The sequence below is a fragment of the Homalodisca vitripennis genome, chromosome 4 (assembly GCF_021130785.1).
Source record: "Homalodisca vitripennis isolate AUS2020 chromosome 4, UT_GWSS_2.1, whole genome shotgun sequence".
In the NCBI taxonomy this organism is placed as follows: Eukaryota; Metazoa; Arthropoda; class Insecta; order Hemiptera; family Cicadellidae; genus Homalodisca; species Homalodisca vitripennis.
In genome coordinates, this window is record NC_060210.1 from 90183480 (window position 1) to 90202836 (window position 19357).

General features: G+C 31.1%; 1 protein-coding gene across 2 annotated transcripts; it reads left to right on the forward strand.

Moving 5' to 3' along the window:
* The first annotated feature begins 955 nt into the window (after positions 1-955).
* LOC124359744 (beta-1,4-galactosyltransferase 7) lies at positions 956-18213 on the forward strand. 2 transcript variants are annotated; one of them, XM_046812743.1, is made up of 5 exons: positions 956-1374; positions 7800-7978; positions 10027-10253; positions 10437-10583; positions 13941-18213. In XM_046812743.1, exons 1-5 carry the CDS (start codon positions 1257-1259, stop codon positions 14221-14223), a joined length of 954 nt encoding a protein of 317 aa, XP_046668699.1. In that variant the 5' UTR covers positions 956-1256; the 3' UTR covers positions 14224-18213. The 2 variants fall into 2 exon arrangements, with proteins under 2 accessions (XP_046668699.1, XP_046668700.1); XM_046812744.1 differs by lacking the exons at positions 956-1374; positions 7800-7978 and adding an exon at positions 9440-9510.
* The last annotated feature ends 1144 nt before the right edge of the window (positions 18214-19357 follow it).

Genomic DNA, 19357 nt, shown 5'->3' on the forward strand with positions numbered 1-19357 from the left:
ATTTTAAGCCGAATTCTCCCTTTGAAGCAGTCGGCAAGAACAATGCTGGATGAAATTTTACTGGACTGTGCCTTTGAACTAATGTACTAATTCCATCTTTGTGTTCTAAAATATTAACAATATTTCTCAGTGTATAAAGAAACAAAAGCGTAGTTTCATTGTTAATGTAGTTTTAACTGTATATTTATATCAAATACTAAGTATTAGGTCTAAAAGACAATGTTAACACCTAACTTTTACTATCAATTTGATGACTGATTAAAATCTTATCTCAGATATATCCATTTAAAATTTAGTAGGCGTATATTGTTTCAGACGCTACATCCAAAAAGTAGATAGATGGCATACTATATAGCTACTTTTATATATTTGATAGATATTTGGTCTTCCGATCATATGTTAGTTTGATTATTTAAACACATATGTGAAAGAAACGGCCAAATACAAAATAATTGAATCGTAAAAAGTGAGGGCTCTGTGGTGTTGTAATGGTAGCACATTCACCTGGCAAGTGAGAGATCCGGGTTCGGGTCCCGGTGGAGCAAGTACTTTTTGCAATTCAATATTTATTGAAATTATATATTATTAATATTATATATATATTCATTTATGAAATAAACTGTATGTTGTCTAAGGTGTGATGTTCTTATTATACTGTTGATCTTCATTGTTCTGACCATTTCATGAGAAGGTAATTTGATTATGCGAATCAAGATAATGGTTCTTTCAATAATTTATATTTTTTAAATTACAGTAATTGAAGTATACATTCTAATTTGAAGAAATGCCTTAATCTTTAAAATTCTTTAGAACATGTCCTTATACTTTCATATATATTTATTTATATATTAGTTATTCGTGTTGGCTTTTTCATTGGTACCTTTGTTTAAAGTTTTAAAAACAACTATGACCATGATCAGCTGTTTAACTTTTTGTCTCTCTCGGCCGATCGTCACTCACTGTCAAGTGTCAAGTCAGAAGTCAGATCAGAACAGAACAGTGTGTCTGTGGTGTAGTTGAGGCTTCTGCTAAAAGTCTATGTAATCAATTATTGCAAAGAAACGATAAATTGTATACAAGGTGTTCAATCAATTTCCAGACAGGGCCGAATTATTATATGAGTCTGTGACATTAAAATGAAACTCGCGGAGTATTTGCTATTTTTTACTATTTATTTGCTAAGTTTAAACATTCTGAAACATTAACTTGCTCCTAGTTTGTAGTGTTTTTCTTATAATGATCTAAATAAATATATAATGTTAGTTTCAGGATTCTATAGAACTAGTGGAATGTACAAAGTAAAGTTAATATTATTTTGTATCACAATCACGTTCCTTATTGGTTGTTTTTTAGCAATATCATCACTTCCATCAGGTAACTAATACCTATGTAATTAAGATATTACAAATAATAACTATTTTTTGTCAATCAAAATATACAGAAGCTTAAGTTTATTACATTTCATTCAATTTATTGCAGCTGCAGTTTAATAAGCAGCCCCCAACACAATAGAATTATATTCCAATATTGAGAATATTAAATCATCGATATTCATGACCATCTAAAAATACTGAAAACAAAACGTTGGACCAAATTTTGTAATAGGTATTTCAAATAACAATATAGCCTAGTTCTGTTTGTTTTAAATCTTTACCTTAATATATTAACGATGAATAAAAAAACTATATTTACAAAATGTTACAAACAAATACAAAATTTAATTGCCTTTTATTATTTTTAAGGATAAACATTTGGGTAGGGTACGATAAGCGGACTCGGTTTTTATATCGAAATCGGCAAACGATATTACTTAATCATAACCATCGATATAATCAATCGATACTAATTAACTATATTGAAAAATTAACTTAAATAATCTATATCAACAGCTGTAAACACTTTCAAATAATACGCGTAAGGTAATATTTCTATTTTACACATGTTACAATAAATAACATTTGATTATTAAAAATGGCAGTCAATTTTAGAAAACTACACGACATTGCTCTGAAAGATGATAATACATGTTTTTCGTGGCTTCAACATGTTGGACTCGTACCAAAAAACCCATTATTTGAAATTTGTGGAAAAGAAACAACTGTAACTGTGAGAGGAGTAAATACGGTCGTCTTCAGTTTTCCTAATTTTGGTTATAATAATTTGCTTGATCTCTGTAAATATTAAATTCATATTTTAATTTAAAACATATGACTGTTATTGAGGACTATAGATACTTTTATATCGATTGATAGTCTAGGATTTGAGATGCGGATATTTGGTATCGATGATTACATTCTTCGATATAAAAAAACCGGGTCCGCTTATCGTACCCTACCCAAACATTTTTAAGGACTTCTTGTGAAACAAAGAACGTACGTACATCGACATTCTACAAGTTGCTATTAGTCAAATACCAAACACGATTTTATTTTGAATTAATTTGGAGCAATAATGTTGAACAAAATTACATTTAAGGCTTTTAAAGCCGTATTATAGTGAAGCTATACTTTTATATGTATAATACATTTATTTGTTTCAGATTATGTAAAGTAACTAAATTTGATTTAAACTATATTTTAGCAGTTTAATAATTACGATTACTTTAGCCAATCTGAAATGGTAGTTCTACAGGTACTGATGCCGTCAAAACTATAATCATTAATTAAAGTCATAGATGGTTTGATTCCAACTAAAATAGTACACGGTTTTCATTATATTCATAATACCAAATTTATGAATGTTTAAACAAATTCTTATCAAATGCGTTTTTTTTATATGTTTTGTTCTAACGTTTCTTACAACAAAACATAATTTGATTTCCACCATTAATTCTAGTTTCCATCTCCTCAATACAAATTGGACACTTCGGGTTTAAAGGAGTAAGGTCATTATCTTGAAACCATCTAAAATATTGTTTAATGTTTAATATACATTTTGAGATAATAACTGCATGTTTGTTCACCGTGAAATACAAGCAGCTGGCAATGACTTTACTAGCGTACTCTGTAACTAAGTGAAATAAAAACAGCTGGCATTAATTAATTATGAATATCTATAGGTCTAATGTTGTATACGATAGTATCGATATTTACAATCGATAATGATGATTTGATTCTGTTGGTGGCTGCTTATTATACTACAGCCTATTGCTAATTCTTCTAAAAGTCAGTTGCATAAGCAGGGTATTATCTCCTCTGCATAAAATTTACTAAATCTTTGAATCACTCACTCTGTTAGATTCTTTTTAGCTGCAGTATAAGCTAATAATTAGCCACAACCACAATTCAATGAATCCTCAATATTCATGACTATCTGAAAATACTGAAAACGAAATGTCAAACCATATTACGTTATAGTTATTTCAAATAACTATATAGTTCAGCTGGTTTTACATCTTAAAAATGAATAGGTATATAAACGATAAATAAAACACCATCTAGGCTATGTATATTTATAAAATGTTATAAATAAAACATCATCAAGTATCATTTAATACTTTTAGACTATTTTTAAGGATAAACATATCTGACTCTGTGATACAAGCACATGTACGTCGCCATTATAATTTCATATGGGCAGTATTAGTGTCAATAACAGGTTATTCAGTTGTAACCTATTACCAGGATACTGTTATTTACAATGCGATATAATTTTTAGGTTATTGTAAATATATTACTAATAGTACCAAAGTTAAAGATAACCTTAACAAGTGCTACGTGATCTGAGCTTGGATTTGGTACTCTCTCGAGGAATGTTTATCATTTCTTTGCCAGAAGTGCGCAGGCCACCGAAGCCCACATTGTAGCCAAGGGCATTTCCGGTTGGTACTTAGATCATGTCCCAGATGGTCCAACTACTACGAAATCAAATCATGTTACCACAGTAACAGGCTACTGGAATCTAATACCTCAACACGTTATTTTGTAATAGGTTATTGACAAACAACGGTATTTCCCGTCTCTAGCGTCCATTACTCAAATACCATACACATGATTTAACTTTGTTTGAATTAATTTTGAACAATGAAGTGAATTACATTGTAGACTTTTTAGATTGTATTATAGTGAATTTATTAATATTATTTTTATATATAACAGAAATATACGCATTTTATATTATACAAAATAACAAAACTTTATAGTGAGTTTGATCAGCGTAGTACTTACAATTATTACTTTACAGGATAAACATGTCTAACAGCATTTATATCGTTTTAATCGATAGTTTGGCCATTTGAGTGTTGATATTTGATTCAATTGTTGATAGTTGATTTGATTGTGTTAGTGGCTGCTTATTATACTGCACCCTTGTAATTTTTTTACAACAATAAATAAAGCAGAGAGACAATTCTATATTGACATTGTTGTATCCAGAAGAAAGCAAATAATTGGTATTTGTTAATTATAAAGAAGCATCGTTTCAACAATATATAGGTAGAGCAGAGTACAGTAACTGGACCTGGGTTTTTATATTGAAATTATCAAACTATATTGAATAATTATAATCATTGATATAATCAACCAATACAAATTAATTTGAACAATAACTAAATCATCTGCACTAATCGTAAATACATTTTCAAATTCTAAACACAATCTGTTCAAAATAAAGACTTCAAATGTAACATGTAACGAGGGTAATGCTGATTTTCAGAAAAGTGCTGTATTTTAAGTTTTATTAATTTAACACCTTTACTAGGACCCTACTAAGTAGCCGACTCTCACTCTGACTCAGTTCCTAAGGTATCTGCTGCAGTCAACATAAAATGAAGTTAACCCTCCAAGTTATACATTTTCTAAAACTAGATCAAATGATTATATTTTGGAATACTCGTATGTATTTAGCAAACATATACCAATTTTGTAAGCATGGTCTCCCCAAAAATGTTATAAGTAAAAGAATAACTGTTTTTATAAAAGTATTGACTAAGAAAATTAGAGACTAGTGAAAAAATGTCTATGAAAATACATAATCAAATAACTTATATTATTTATTTTATAAAGTATTCTTGCAAAACTAGGAAAAGTGGCCTGCTAATTTAAGTAATATAGTTTCCAGTTATGTGATAAATATTATTCATGGACAATCATTTGATTATTAAGTTTTATGAAGGTTACACATCAATGTTCCTTGACACACATCTGACACACTTAATAAAGTTTTTTGGTGACTTAACAAAGTGGTCAAAAAATGGTGACTAACTTGTTAATGCAGTTAATATTGCAATAGAAGAACAAACAGTATTTATAATTACAAAATACAGTCATACATTTATATAAAATTGCACCTCAGTGAATTGAAACAACATTATGTACATTGTATTTCAAAGTATTTGCATAACTTTTTGTTTTTGTTACAAAATTATTGCTGTATCGTTCTTTTATTTTTTGTTTCGATACTTCCTTATCTGTGATTAAAGTTTCTTATAAATATTTCATCAGAAAGTTATGCATCATCTTGTTCTTTAAGATATTGTAGTTGGTCCAGTGTTGCATCATGGCTAATATTATGCTTTTGCAGGTGATCTTTCTCTTTACCCATCCCAGTCTAGACCCTGGATGACACCCAGGGTTGTTAAAACTGTGATCACATTTGGGCTTTGATACCAAATGGGCACAGATTATAAATTCAATGTAATTTTTTTTTATAGTGACTTCTTATGTAAAACATTCAAATGGCTCATCAAAATAAAGTATAAAGCATCAGGAAATAGTCCAGTAATAATAACAAACAGTGTTGCCAACTTATAAGATGTTATTGGGCCCAGCTGTATGTTTATTTCAAGTGTGGACCAAAATATATTCTTTTAGGTAAATGTTAAAAGTTAATTTGCCCAAATGGGCATTATCCCTAAAGAGATTAAAGTGTTTATAAGATTAATAAAACATTTAAAATAGTTTATAAACATGAAACAAGTAATATACAAAGTAACAGAAATAAGTGTGTTAAATGCATAATCATGACAATCATAGCCCACAATAAAGTTAAATCTAGCAACACATATTACAACCTGTCACATTATCTCATACTTTGTTCACAAAAACTTGATAAGAAATGTAACAACCTTCTAGCTAAACATCCTTTGTTCCCCTAGTAGACTACAACTGTTTATATCTCATACCATGATATTTTTATTATTTGAAGCTAAGCTAATCAATATAAGTTTTGAAAAATATTTTTTATGTTAAATTCATAGCCTTTTAAAATAACCTTCCTGAATACAGAAAATAGTTTTTGATTACTCCATGTGAAATGGCAGGCATTTAACATTGGAATTTCAGGCAATTTTGTAATCAGGCCCAAATAATGTCTGAAGATTAAAATAAATTTTACAGTATTTACATGAGTTATAGCTTCATGTTTTTTATTCATTCATGATTTAAGGAAATTATGTTTTTTAATATTATTAGCTAGATAAAAATTTGTTTAAACAAAAAACGTGTCATTGTTTAAAGCTGTAGGTCATGTACATTGTATAACATTTCACATTTTTATCTTCAGCTGGTTTTATTTGGGCCTAATCACGAAATTTCCTAAATATCTTACTTTAACCCTAGAACTGGCAATGGTGTCACTCTGTACTGGCGGCTCTATTTTAACAGCCTCGCAGACGTTTCTTATAATGTATCACATTTCATAACTGTTAGTCCAAATATAAACTATTATATGTCAATGTATTCACAATTATATGGAGAGTATTATAATAACAATATCCTATTGTTTCCATGGAAACATACTTTTGTTTTTTTTTTTACAAAATATAATGTAATTTTTTTAACATTATATTTGTAAATATTCCGTTGTGTAACTGTTTAGCAATAAGCTTTACATCAAAACTGTAAATGTAGAACTTATTCAAAATTTTGTCCTGATTCCAAAAATATATAATTATTGTAACTTTTACCTCAAAACGTATGTGTTACAGGGCTTTGTATGAAAAATCACGCGTATTTACTTATTTTCAAAAATGCGTAGATTTCTAAATAAATATTATTTTTCGTGGGTAAACAATCTCATGACTGCATTTTTACTTATATAAGTATGACAGATAAAACAAAAATAAAATAAAATAATAAATTTTAGTCTTACCTTATTTACATATGTACAATATATACAAAGTTTCATTTTTCACTCAGCGTCACTAGATTTATCGGTCTCTAAAGTTTTCACCCAAACTAAAACTATAACCTAAGAAAGCTAAAAAACAATAATAACAACACTAAAACACTATAAAATACAATATCCACAAACACTATTGGATTCGTAACCTAAAACAGAAAACCCGGCAATTGTTTACAGTTTAACAACAATGTGGTTGACCCGTACTACGTTCACGTCAGCTGTCCATAGAGAACGATGTTTTACGGTAAACAAAGAAGACAATAATCGAAGTAAGAACAGTAAATCGGTACTATAGTTAATGCTGTTCCAGAATATATCAAATAAAAATCATTTATATGATCTTAATTGCCTAAAATTTCAATAACTGTACAAGTCTACTTTGGCGACGAATATTCGTCGTTGCCAAATCGGACGGGCCTTTGGCGACGAAAATTTGTTTCATACCAGCTGGAGGGTTAAATGCCTGTAATTTCAGATGAAATAGTCAAAAAAACTGTCTTCTGCTTTTATATATTCATATAAGTTATTTTAAAAGGCTATGAATTTAACATAAAACACTTTTCAAACCCAAATTTGATGTCACCATGTTAAGTAAGCAATTGTTTACTAAATCAAATGTGTATTACTATAAGATTTCACCAGAAATAACAATTAGTTTTGAAACATCTGATTTACAGAAGAATGCACATGTAAGCGTGAAGCTCTGTCTTACACTCAAACTGAGGACTCGAGACATAAACTTGGCATAGTAGTCCCATTCCGAGAGAGGTTTGAGGAATTGCTTGAATTTGCCCCTCACATCCACGATTTTCTCAACAAGCAAAGTATTAACCACAAGATTTACATTATAAATCAGGTAATTTCCTTTTTATATTATATTTACTTAACTTGTTAGTAAAAAGTGTGCCTTATGATGGGAATACTGAAAATGAACCAAGAGTTATTATCGATTAGATATACTGTAAAGGATATAGGAGTTAATCAGTTACGGTTTGGAATTGGCATTTATTAATCCGGACATTGACATGAAGTATTGTAAAGATTTTAGGAGCACTCTTATTGGTTGTGATGAAAAAATAGAAATATTGTCTTGGAAGAGTGATTTCAGCTGACAATACACTGGAGAGCAGAATCTTTCTGTTTCTGATTCCACATAAACTAGTGAGGCCTATATTGTATAGGCTTGCACAAGGTGGACGTCAAGTGCAAAGAACTTTTATTTAGACTCTCAACATTTTCATACAGTTCATATACATTTATTGATTAATATCAGTATAATTAATTGTGATTTATGCAGAAGTATATTTGCTTCAAGAATATAACATAATTTGTTACATTTATACAATTTTTATAATAGTTTTAATGTTTAATAAAGTTGCATTATTCATAAGGCAGTGGCGTTTGAGGTTAGATGATAACCTGCAACAGTTAGTATTGTTGTAATCTTATCTTACTTACTTATACTTTTAAGCTTCTAAAAAGTGTGTAATATACTCTAAACTTTCTTTTATTTAAGAGAAAATACTTAGGTGTTGTTTTCCTACCGAAGTTAAACATTTATAACATAAAAATTTGATTTGATTTCAATCTTGATTAATGAAAAGTTAGGTTTATTTTCTGATTTTATATAAAATATATTATTTATAGCAAGTAGCATTGTATTGAAATTCATATGATATTCAAACAAACTAATAATATTAAACACTAATATACACTAACTTGTGTTTTCATGGTACAAGTCGGTTTTGTGCTTTATTTATTAATAAATACATCATAAATCTAATTGTTAGTATTATTTTAATAATTTTACACAGGTCTTTCTCAATTACCTATATTACAATGTGATGCAGAGGTTTGTTAAGTAAAAACATTTTTTATGGAGCTCTAAATTTATAAAATAAAAAAATCAAAATATCTACTTTTTAAAAACTAAATTTTTTTAAGATCAACATTTCATAAATTCCATTACATATCATTGTGCTCCTATTAATACAAAAAAATTAGACCAAAATAATTATTTTATCACATAGGTTAGGAAAATGAAAATGATTTATGTCTATGTGTATCGTAACTTGTAAAATTCCTGTGCGGTGTAGCCAGCGGCTAAGTCGTGACACCAGACTAAACACCATGCACCAATAACTCTGGCGTTATGTAATTTGCCCAATATGCTTTGGCGCTAAAAGGGTCAAACGTCATAGTGGGCAGCCTGAACACTAGCAAAAGCACTTTCTAGGTAGGTGCATTATAAAGTTGAGATTAACAGTTTGCTTTTCTATCTTGTTCAAATTTTATGAGAATCTGTTCACTTTTATAGGGACAAAACTGGGAAGATTATAAAACTATTCAACCATTGCTGGCTGGTCTGATAAATCATCATTTGAAGTGGTATGAAGTCAATAATTAATATTGCTAAGATAATTAATCAGGGATAACTTTATTAAAGCTTCAGAAGTTAAAACAGGAGACCAATTGTTTTTAGTTGAAATCAAAGTAAATGTTCTATATGATCTGTAACAAAATCTCAAAAAATAAGGTTGGATGTTAGAATAACTAACAATTCAAACAATAAGAATAACACACAATTCAAGAAAGTCCCTACTGTCACCATTGTCTTATCCTTTGTTGTAGATTTTCTTTGTGAAGCTTGACTCCAGCATGTGCTTCTTTAATTATCAATATCTCCACATGTATTTTAAATTTATTTTAATATTTTGTGTTTTTCCTCTCTATATTATGTGTCATACCAGAATATCAGAACGATTTCATTGTTCAGATTGTTGTATTTAAATTTTTTTAATGTATGATGCTGAAAAATGTCTATATTGCTGTTATTAAAGAACTGTAAAGACTATGAATGCGACCTTTACTTCTATAAGTCTATTAAATGTCAACTCTTTACAGGTGGACCAATACCGGTTCAATAGGGCATCACTGATTAATGTGGGGTTCAACATAGCAGTGTCAGAAGGTTGTGATTACATAGCTATGCACGATGTGGACTTGTTGCCGCTCAACCCCGGATTATCGTACTCATACCCTTCTGTAGGACTGTTTCATGTCGCCTCACCGGAACTGCACCCTCGCTACCACTATCCTACATTTGTCGGTGGAATCTTGCTTGTCAAAAGGTTGGTTGTGTAGTTGAATCAGAATTTGTTTTCTGTATGACTGAAAAGGATTGCTTGGTATTTGAGAAATTTGATCTTGTTTCTTTTACTTCCATTTTATGTAAGTAACAGCATACACTCCATCAATTAATTAGCTGTAGAATCGAATCTGTATGTTTTCAATGGTTAATTTACTTTTGACAGGGAAGATTTTGAAGCAGTGAATGGAATGAGCAATAAGTACTGGGGCTGGGGACTAGAAGACGATGAGTTTTACGTTAGATTGAAGGAGGCTGGCATCAATGTATCAAGACCACTCAACATTACGACTGGAATTGAGAATACTTTCAGGTAATCTAAATGACAAAGTAGATTAGAAACGTACTTAAGAAAACATCTCATTTTATGTTAATGAATATACGATTGGTTCAGAAATACAAGAGTCCTCCGAAAGTAAGGTCCAATTTCTTTAAAAAAATAAATAACAACAGTTTATATAATATATAGTACTATAGTATATAGTATAAATAAAACTTGTTTTATTTGAATCCTGATATCTTTCTTTATTTTTAAAAAATTACGGACTAAAAATTCAAGAGCACAGTCCATTCTTCTCAGAGACAATTTTGTGGAATACAATTTTAATTGCGGTTGGAAATTCTAATGCTAATGATGAAATGGTAAATAGCCATTCTTCACGAGTGACATTAATCAAATCTTCTGTGATCACTGATGGCCAGCCAGATTGTGGTTCATCATGGACATTTTCCTGTCCATCTTTAAAGCCCATATCCACTTTCACACGTTTTTGTCACTCATTGCATTAGGGCCATACATTTCACTTATCTGTCTATGAATATCCACTGCTGCAAAATACCGGATAACTCATTGTATTTCGCAGTCGGCGGATTGATAAAATTTTTAAACGTCTTAAATTCACACCGCACTCTACAATGATTTCACTGCAAATAATGTAATTTCGTACATAAGGTATGCTGGGAGTTAGTGTGCATGCGCATTGTGCTGTTCGCTCACCACTTAAATCGTTACCACAAAACGGATTTTACTTTCCGGATGAGTCTCGTATATAAATACTGTGTCTGTTTTATGTAGGGGTGGAAATAGATGAGTATAGGTTTGTTCCATATTCACCTAATTCAAATAAATTGACTACAACAAACAACAGCCAACTACATTTTGGAGAAAAAATGTATACCAGAAAATTTCTATCATGAACTGTATTAGAGAACAATGAGTGATAGTGTGGTAAGGAAACTATTATTTTATTCAGTAAGAACATGAACTACTGATGCTCATTGTGAATAGTTTACTAATTTTGTTGTTGTTTGTTTATAGACAGATTAAACATTTTGAAACTTCTTCCATTTCTCTTAAAGTATATAGAGGGAAGGTCTGGAAAACCCTCTGAATGATTGAATGATTAGCTCAGAAGTATATTTATGGATTGGATTTGCCTCTATACATCTGATATACAGTAGTATAAAATTCATTCAACGGGTTTTAATTCTGTATAATCTTAATAATGATTAATCAACCTAATCTTTTTTAAATATTATGTTCCCTAGATGGTTATGTAGTGTTAAACCTTCCCCACAATTATGGTATTTCATTTATTTGTCTACACTTCTTCATTATTATGTAAAAACATGTTTAAATAATTGTTAACCTGTCGAAAAGTGCGCCAAATGATAGCCTAATGAATACACAGGCATTTGCCACTTGGAGTAAGAAAGAGTATGGTTTTTTGTTGTAGGCTAGTATTGACGAATCATTATTTTAAGTATTGTTTGATATCTAGAGATGTTCTTTCACACTTTTTCAACCATACCGATAGTGTCACTTTACAAATCCTAGTTTTTTATAATGATGGTATCTAGCAATGTTTAGATATATTTTAAGTTTAAGAGAATTTTGCATTCCTTCTTGGACAAATACACAATTGGAGATGGCTATCTAAGGGCTAAATAGAATTTGGTTAATGTTATAATAATTCCAATTTTGAGAAGTTTGCCTTAAGGATATTGTTTTCTTGCTAAAACTAGATGAAATTATGTTGTTGAAAAATAATGTTTAATTTGCATTCAAAAATTCAGACAATTCATGAAATCAGAAAAACATCCCTTTTTGATGAATTTGTGCTATTAACATATTCACTGCGGATGACAAAATTACCGGTGACAGAAAATGCGGGAATTTTTTTGTTTTTTACTTTTTTTTTGTTCTCTTAGGACAAGAAGCTTATAAATTGCATTTAGTCCTGTAAGAACCTTTGCGCTGCTTCCGGAGTGACAGGATATTCAGGATGGGTAAGGTTAGGGAGTAGGGGCCGCCTCCTATCGAGATCCATGAGGAAGAATTAGAGCACTACATTTCAAAGTCATGTCCCCCTGGAAGAAGGGGAGGCCAGCTCTGAACCAGCCTCTCCAGTCAAAAAAGGCAGGGGGTGGCATACTCTAGGTGAGGTTAGCAAGAACCTCTGAGGTTAGGGAACAAACCCCACCAACTCCAACAGTCATCTCCCACAGTAGACTAGACTTATCGAATTGCCCATGAACCCTAGAATCTCGACATATGCGGTTAGTTATGTGCCACTCCTGGACATCCATAAAGTTGCCCAGATTGAAGTGACACATCGGTTTTTGCTGTGCCCAGTGGTGGGTTCAACTGGAAGGTATAAATCAGCCAGAAGTGATCCTTGCTGGGTATTGTTTTTTACTTACCCAAAACAGAGTCAGGATAGCCGAAGGGGTTGTCCTAGGTATCCTGGAAACTTCGTTGACCGGAACGAGTGACGTCATGTCCGTGCCGAGTCTGCTCGTCATCCGCACCGGGTGCCGGTCCCTGTGTTGTATGTGCTCGCAGCGCACTAGGTTTCAGCACAAACACTCGCGAATTACACGTATATAGTACATAAATGACATGTAGATAGTACATAAATGACACGTAGATAGTACATCAATTATACGTATTGGGGTGGGGTGGCCCACTGGGGGTAGGGGATTCCGCCTTCACCGTCCCTAGAACTGTTCGAACTCGACTCATTGTCTTCTTCAGACGAAAAATTATCCACTCACACAATATCGTAAGCATTATTTTTTGTTAACACAAATTTAATGTTCACTGTACATTTTTCATTGATGTATTATTACATTGTATATTTACCTATTTTAAAACAGTTGTCATTATGGATAAAGCACAGTAGAACACCACATGAACAAAGAACACTAGAAACAGTTTTAATTGTTTAAAAGTGTATTCAAGAGAATATAAATTAAATGTTTATTGATATTACAAATGGTTTTTGTAATAGTCATGTAATATTTTAGTAGAATACATACAAGTTTTTTCTATATGTTTCAATAATTTTTAACACTTATAATACTTTAAATGTGCTTGAAAAGTAGGTAACCAATTTGATTTAATATAAAAAAAAGCTCACAAAGTACAATTTAAATAACATTCAAACGAATAAAATTGATGATTATATGAAAAATAATTAAGAAAATGATTTGAAAGTTTGTAAGGCAATAATTTTTTTTATATTTTGACAGAGGTTATTGAATAATTTCATCCCATACAATGTGATTTTTTTATATTTGAATACTTGTTTACAAAAATCATAATGAATTAAAATCCATTAACTCCACAAACTGGGTTTTGCTGAGTGAACCGGTCTGATTGTTGCAGACACATGCATGACCGTGTAGTGAGGAAGAGAGACATGGCGAAGTGTTTCAACCAGCGTGAGGTCACGCGGCGTCGTGATCGGCAAACAGGACTGCGTGACGTTGCATATTCAGTGCAAGGTCGGCGTACTGTCGTGGTGGACCATGCACCAGTGACAGTTGTGAATGTTGCGCTGCGCTGTAATCGTACCATCACGCCATGGTGTCTGTGTAGTGAGGAAAAGAAAGCGAGCACGTCAAATCTCGCCAAGACCAAAACGAGCAAGAAGGAACCGGCCAGGTGACCCAAGGCCAAGCACTAAAATGGTGCTCAAACTTTACTAGTCATGGTATTTAACCCCAATTGACAGAAGGACTGGAGAAATACTTTAAGAATGTGCCAAATGTGTCTGTAGAGGAGTTAGGATGTTAATGTAAATGTCTTTAGAAGTGCGCAGTGCTTATAATTTTGATTTTATATGTGAATTAACAAGATGGATCAATTTCCTTATTGAAGGCTCTCCTTTAATATTGCATGTGCTGTTGTAAAATTTGGCTTTATTGTTATAGAAGTGTTTAGCTACGACTGAATATCGTCAAATTCTGACAATAATCTAAACTAGATCTTCAACAAATTGTTGTTAATTTTTCACATTACAACGAGTCATTTTCACATGATCCTATAAAAATATATTTTGTTAAATATTCAGTGAAGGATAAAGTCAAACTATGTCTGTTTAGTTTTATGAAAACTTAAAAATATTGCTGTGAAAACCCTAGCTGTATTTTCTTGTAATTACAATCACACAATATAGAAGCACAATATTACAGTTTTTAAATATACTGTAAACTTGTAAATAAGTTTAAATGACTATTTATGGGCTTGTAATAATGATGACTCACATAGTATACTATAATTTTACTGTGGTGAACAAAACAAACTCAGTTCTCTTTATTTTCTTCTATTATTTTATAAAAGAAAACTCACAATTATCCAATAATTTTAATATTTTCACACAAGGTCTTTCGACATCAAAGATGTCCTCGTCAGGTGTGAGTCAACAATTCGAAATAGTATAAATATTTTACAATTTAAAACCATTATAAGCTGAGTAAAACTTAATACAAGGTTTGTATAGTTAAGAGCAAAATAAAATAAATATTAATATATGTATAAAAGTTTGGGTCATAAAGAATTTAGTTATATTTTAAACGAATGGTGAATTTTGAATTGGTTAAAAAATTAGTTGTCTTCTTTATGATTTAAAAAGAATACAGTGATAAATTATGAAAATACAGTAAAAAGATAGGTACTTAAGTATTTTTGGATGTTGTTGGTGAAAATATTTGTTGTACTATAGAGTGTTTTAATAATTTTGTAAAACATAATCTCCTTTATTAAGGACTTTATACAAGTCCTTAATTTTAGACAATAGACATTTCATAAAATTTCAATACTTGCTTCAGACTATTGTAATATATTTTTAAGGATTCAACAGATCCTTCTTAAAATCTTGTCATGTCTGTCTATATGTGCGATCTTCTGATAGAAAAGTCCTTGGGACTTGAAATTTGGTTCATCAGTTCCTCTTGTTGCAAGGAAGAACTCTATTGATTTTGGGGTCAAAAGTTCAAAGGGCTATGCAGCTATTTGGGGTGCAAAGCACACAGTAAAGCAAGCAGTTGGTGTTGCGAGTGCCAGATAGAATGTGCTTGTAGTAGCCAGACTAGACTAGACTTTTGTTACGTTCTTTCGGGTTCTCCAATATTCCATTGTATTGGTTTATTTATTAATTGATATTATTAATTAACGTGTTTGTGAGCGTATGCATGAGTGTGTGTGAGTTTATATAACTTTGCATTAAAAAAATTGCATACTCCCAATTGTAAAAATTTAATAAAAATGTAAATTTTTTAAAACAATATCTCATGATTATCAGAGTCCAACTGAACCTCCGGATTAACCAAGCTAATCTTTCGGAATAAAAATATTTTAAAAAACTTTAGAACTGTAGATTAATAACCTGAATAGTTTTGTATAGCTATAAATGAGTTATGTACCAAGCGAACTATACTATTCTATCAGTCTATGTTATTATTAATTTAATTAAATTAATTTCTGTTGAAAAAAACAGAATCATGACACCATAATTAAAAAACTATCCTTTCATGGAATGGTTATTGATGTCAATAGAATAATTACTTATGCTGAATGATAATTTTGGAAGATCTTTTGTTAATATATATCATTCTGTTCACATTTTTATAAAATTCAAACATCTTAAATCTCTTATTCAGATAATGTGTGTAAAATGTTTTACCTTTTTCCTTTGGAGTAAATGGCAAATTGAAATCATGTTTGTAATATTTAATAAAGGCCTTTTGTGTAATAGTTGGTCGTTGAGTGTACAATTCTTGCTTACACTGGACTTATGCGATTACATTCTGAGGTAATGTTAAATATTTTTGCTATGTTCCTATGATTTCATGCTTGTAAGTACATAATACAAGTTGGTTGTACAAGTATGTGTTCTAGACTGATTATTGAAAATAAACCGAACATATTAGATTTTAAATGAGATGATTTGTTTATTTAAATTATTTGTGAAATTGTTAGTTATACTTGTTATTTGCTAGTTAAAGTTGTATTATTGACTGTTTGTTAATAATTTGTGTTGTGATAATTTTTAACCCTAGATCAGCCTTAGGAAATGTGGTTGCTATTAGTAACAAATCAATAATTTGTTCATATCTTTCCAAATCTGGATACTTAGAAAACCCATAAATATATCAATAAAAAAAGACAAAAACCTGACATTTAAGTTATAATACAGTTTTTTCAATTATGTATTTTTTATTCATATCAAAAACATTTCCCTATATTATGTAATATAAATAAAATTTTTATGAATACAAACAAAAATGTTTACAAAATGGCCAGTAAGCGGTTGGTTATAAGATGTTACACAAGATCTGATCTTGAGTTATTGCTCAACTAATTTGTATATGTGACATCATAAGAAAAGGAATCAAACACATAATTCAAAACAACACTAATAGATGCAATGTTTTTGGCCATTAATGTATGGGTTTGATATAATTTAATCCCATTATCTATTCTCAGTAGCTCACCATCAGTAATTATTTTGGAGTTGATTATTTTTACAGGAGGCCAATCTCTTTTTATGCACTAGTTTGGTATTAATACATGTGGGAACTCAATATCCGTAGTAAGAGAGACTGTACTGACAACTTGGTTAGGTGCAGGAAAATGTCAGAATTCATGTTATTTTTAATAACCCAGAAGTCGAGTGCCAATTTGCATCCTATAAGCACACAACCTGGATTTTATTGAAATCGATAGAGAAATTCCCCCTAAGAAAGAAATTGATTGTCAGCCGCACTGGTTGTGATGAAGTCGAAATGGGAAGGTATCGAAAGGGTTAAAAATATGAAATTATTTTTCCTCAGATCATATTTTTCTTAACTTGACACATTTACTACCAACCATCAGAAACATTAATACGTGTTAAATCAAAGTTAATTAACCTTATACAGACCCTTAAAGCGATGACTTTTAGTTCCTTCATCTAGTTTTCTGATAGTATTTGTTGAGCCAAGAAGGTACAAACTTTGTAGGCTATACTGACAGTTTGGTGCAGCTGGTACAACATAGCTAGTTCTTAATCTGCATACAGCCACAATGTGTTAACACAGACCTTACAAGTCATCTTCTTCTCCATATATCTTCTTAAGGAAGAAAATAAGTAACAATCCAATAATTGCCACGCCTAGCATGTTGAGAGGTATAATATTATAATGTTTTATAACTATGTATTATTGTAGTGGACATATCTTGTTTGCTTCCTTTTCGGTGGTGATACTTATGCAGTATTTATTAACTTATATGAACAAAGTAACATAATTACAGAATTGAGACAAAAATGTGTAATATGATGTGTCTTAGTCAGTGTTTGTGAAGTCTTCCACGGATGGTTATAATTGAGAAAGTTTTTTATGTATGTCTGGCTTTTTGTTATAAAATACTCATATTATATGTTTTGTCTATAAAGCTTACGATTGTTATACTTAATCTTCTCTGTTGTGTTTAGTTTATAAGATGTTTTTGTTAATGTATGACTTTTGTGAAATATTTTAAATTTAAATAATGTAATATAATCTTGTTCATGTTGTTCTGTAAATAACAATGAGACTTTTGTTGCTCTTGTAAATACTGTTTATTTAAATCAGTTATATGGTTTATTTAATAAATATATGTGTTTTATCAAACTGGACATGTCTATTTTATATTATTATAATTGAATGGGTGTAACAAAATATTGGCGTATTGAAAAATAAAACAATCTTTGTTACTTAATGACTGAGAGTTAGCGAAACCTATCACTTGAAGGGCTGGAAAAATTTCTTTCATCTGTTAGTCTATCCATCCTTATGATATATTGAGAACATACTGACCTATAGACAAATTTTTACATGAAGATTTATTTCTATATGAGGAACATTGAATATTCAAATATGATGACGGTACATGTCACTCTACGATATATGACGGAGTGTTATGGAACAAATTGGTCTTATGGGTAACCGTGATGGCAACAGAAGAATTGTATAGTAAATAAGTAAACAAAGATTCATATGAAATTTTAACATGTGAGATGTAACACATAGAAACCTATCACTTAGGCCGATATTAGCCTTGGTGAACCAGTGGTAAGACCTGTTGTACAAATCGTGGAAGTTGGTGTTGAATAAAATGGGGGCAATTAGCTGTAGAAGATCGGTTGCTTAACTAAAAATAGTAGTACAACTAGTCGATGATTGTTTCTAGACTCTACAACAGCTGCGTCAACTTTTTGTGTCTCAGATGGGATGGCGGCACTGCTGTACAGTAGAACCCCTCATATCCGGCCACAACGGGACCGAGCCCCTGGCCGGATAACGATTCGGCCGGATAAACCAACCTACAGTACACAGCACTTGACGAAACAAAACAATTGTACTGTACTGTACTAACCGCACTGGGAATAATCAACGATCTGTTTACAGGTTAAACCTATTAGCTCAACTGAGGACAACAGAGGAAAATGTAAACAAATAGATACACCAAAATAACGCAAGAGTCGTGGGAGACTAGTGCGTGCAACTGCGCGTCTGCAAGCCGTGGTAAATAAATTTCGATATTGGCTTCCGGGACGTGGCCGGATAAACCGAGGTGCGGTAAAACCGAGGCCGGATATGAGGGGTTCTACTGTATATAGAGCCTATTAGCCAAACACAACTAGTGGTGACACTGTTGTACAACAATTTTGGTGCATGCATGTGCTATGGCTAGAACAATAAAAAAAACATTGTTAGTTCAATGGGTAGTTTTTTTTCTATCTGAGATGATTTCAAACTATGCTATGGTATAACTGGCTA

Bases quoted from the DNA above. Each gene is read 5' to 3' on its own strand.
- LOC124359744 (XM_046812743.1), top strand. From the start codon at position 1,257: ATGTTAGTTTCAGGATTCTATAGAACTAGTGGAATGTACAAAGTAAAG. The intron at 1,375-7,799 runs GTAACTAATACC...TCTGATTTACAG, and splicing joins AATATCATCACTTCCATCAG to AAGAATGCACATGTAAGCGT. The intron at 10,254-10,436 runs GTTGGTTGTGTA...TACTTTTGACAG, and splicing joins GGAATCTTGCTTGTCAAAAG to GGAAGATTTTGAAGCAGTGA.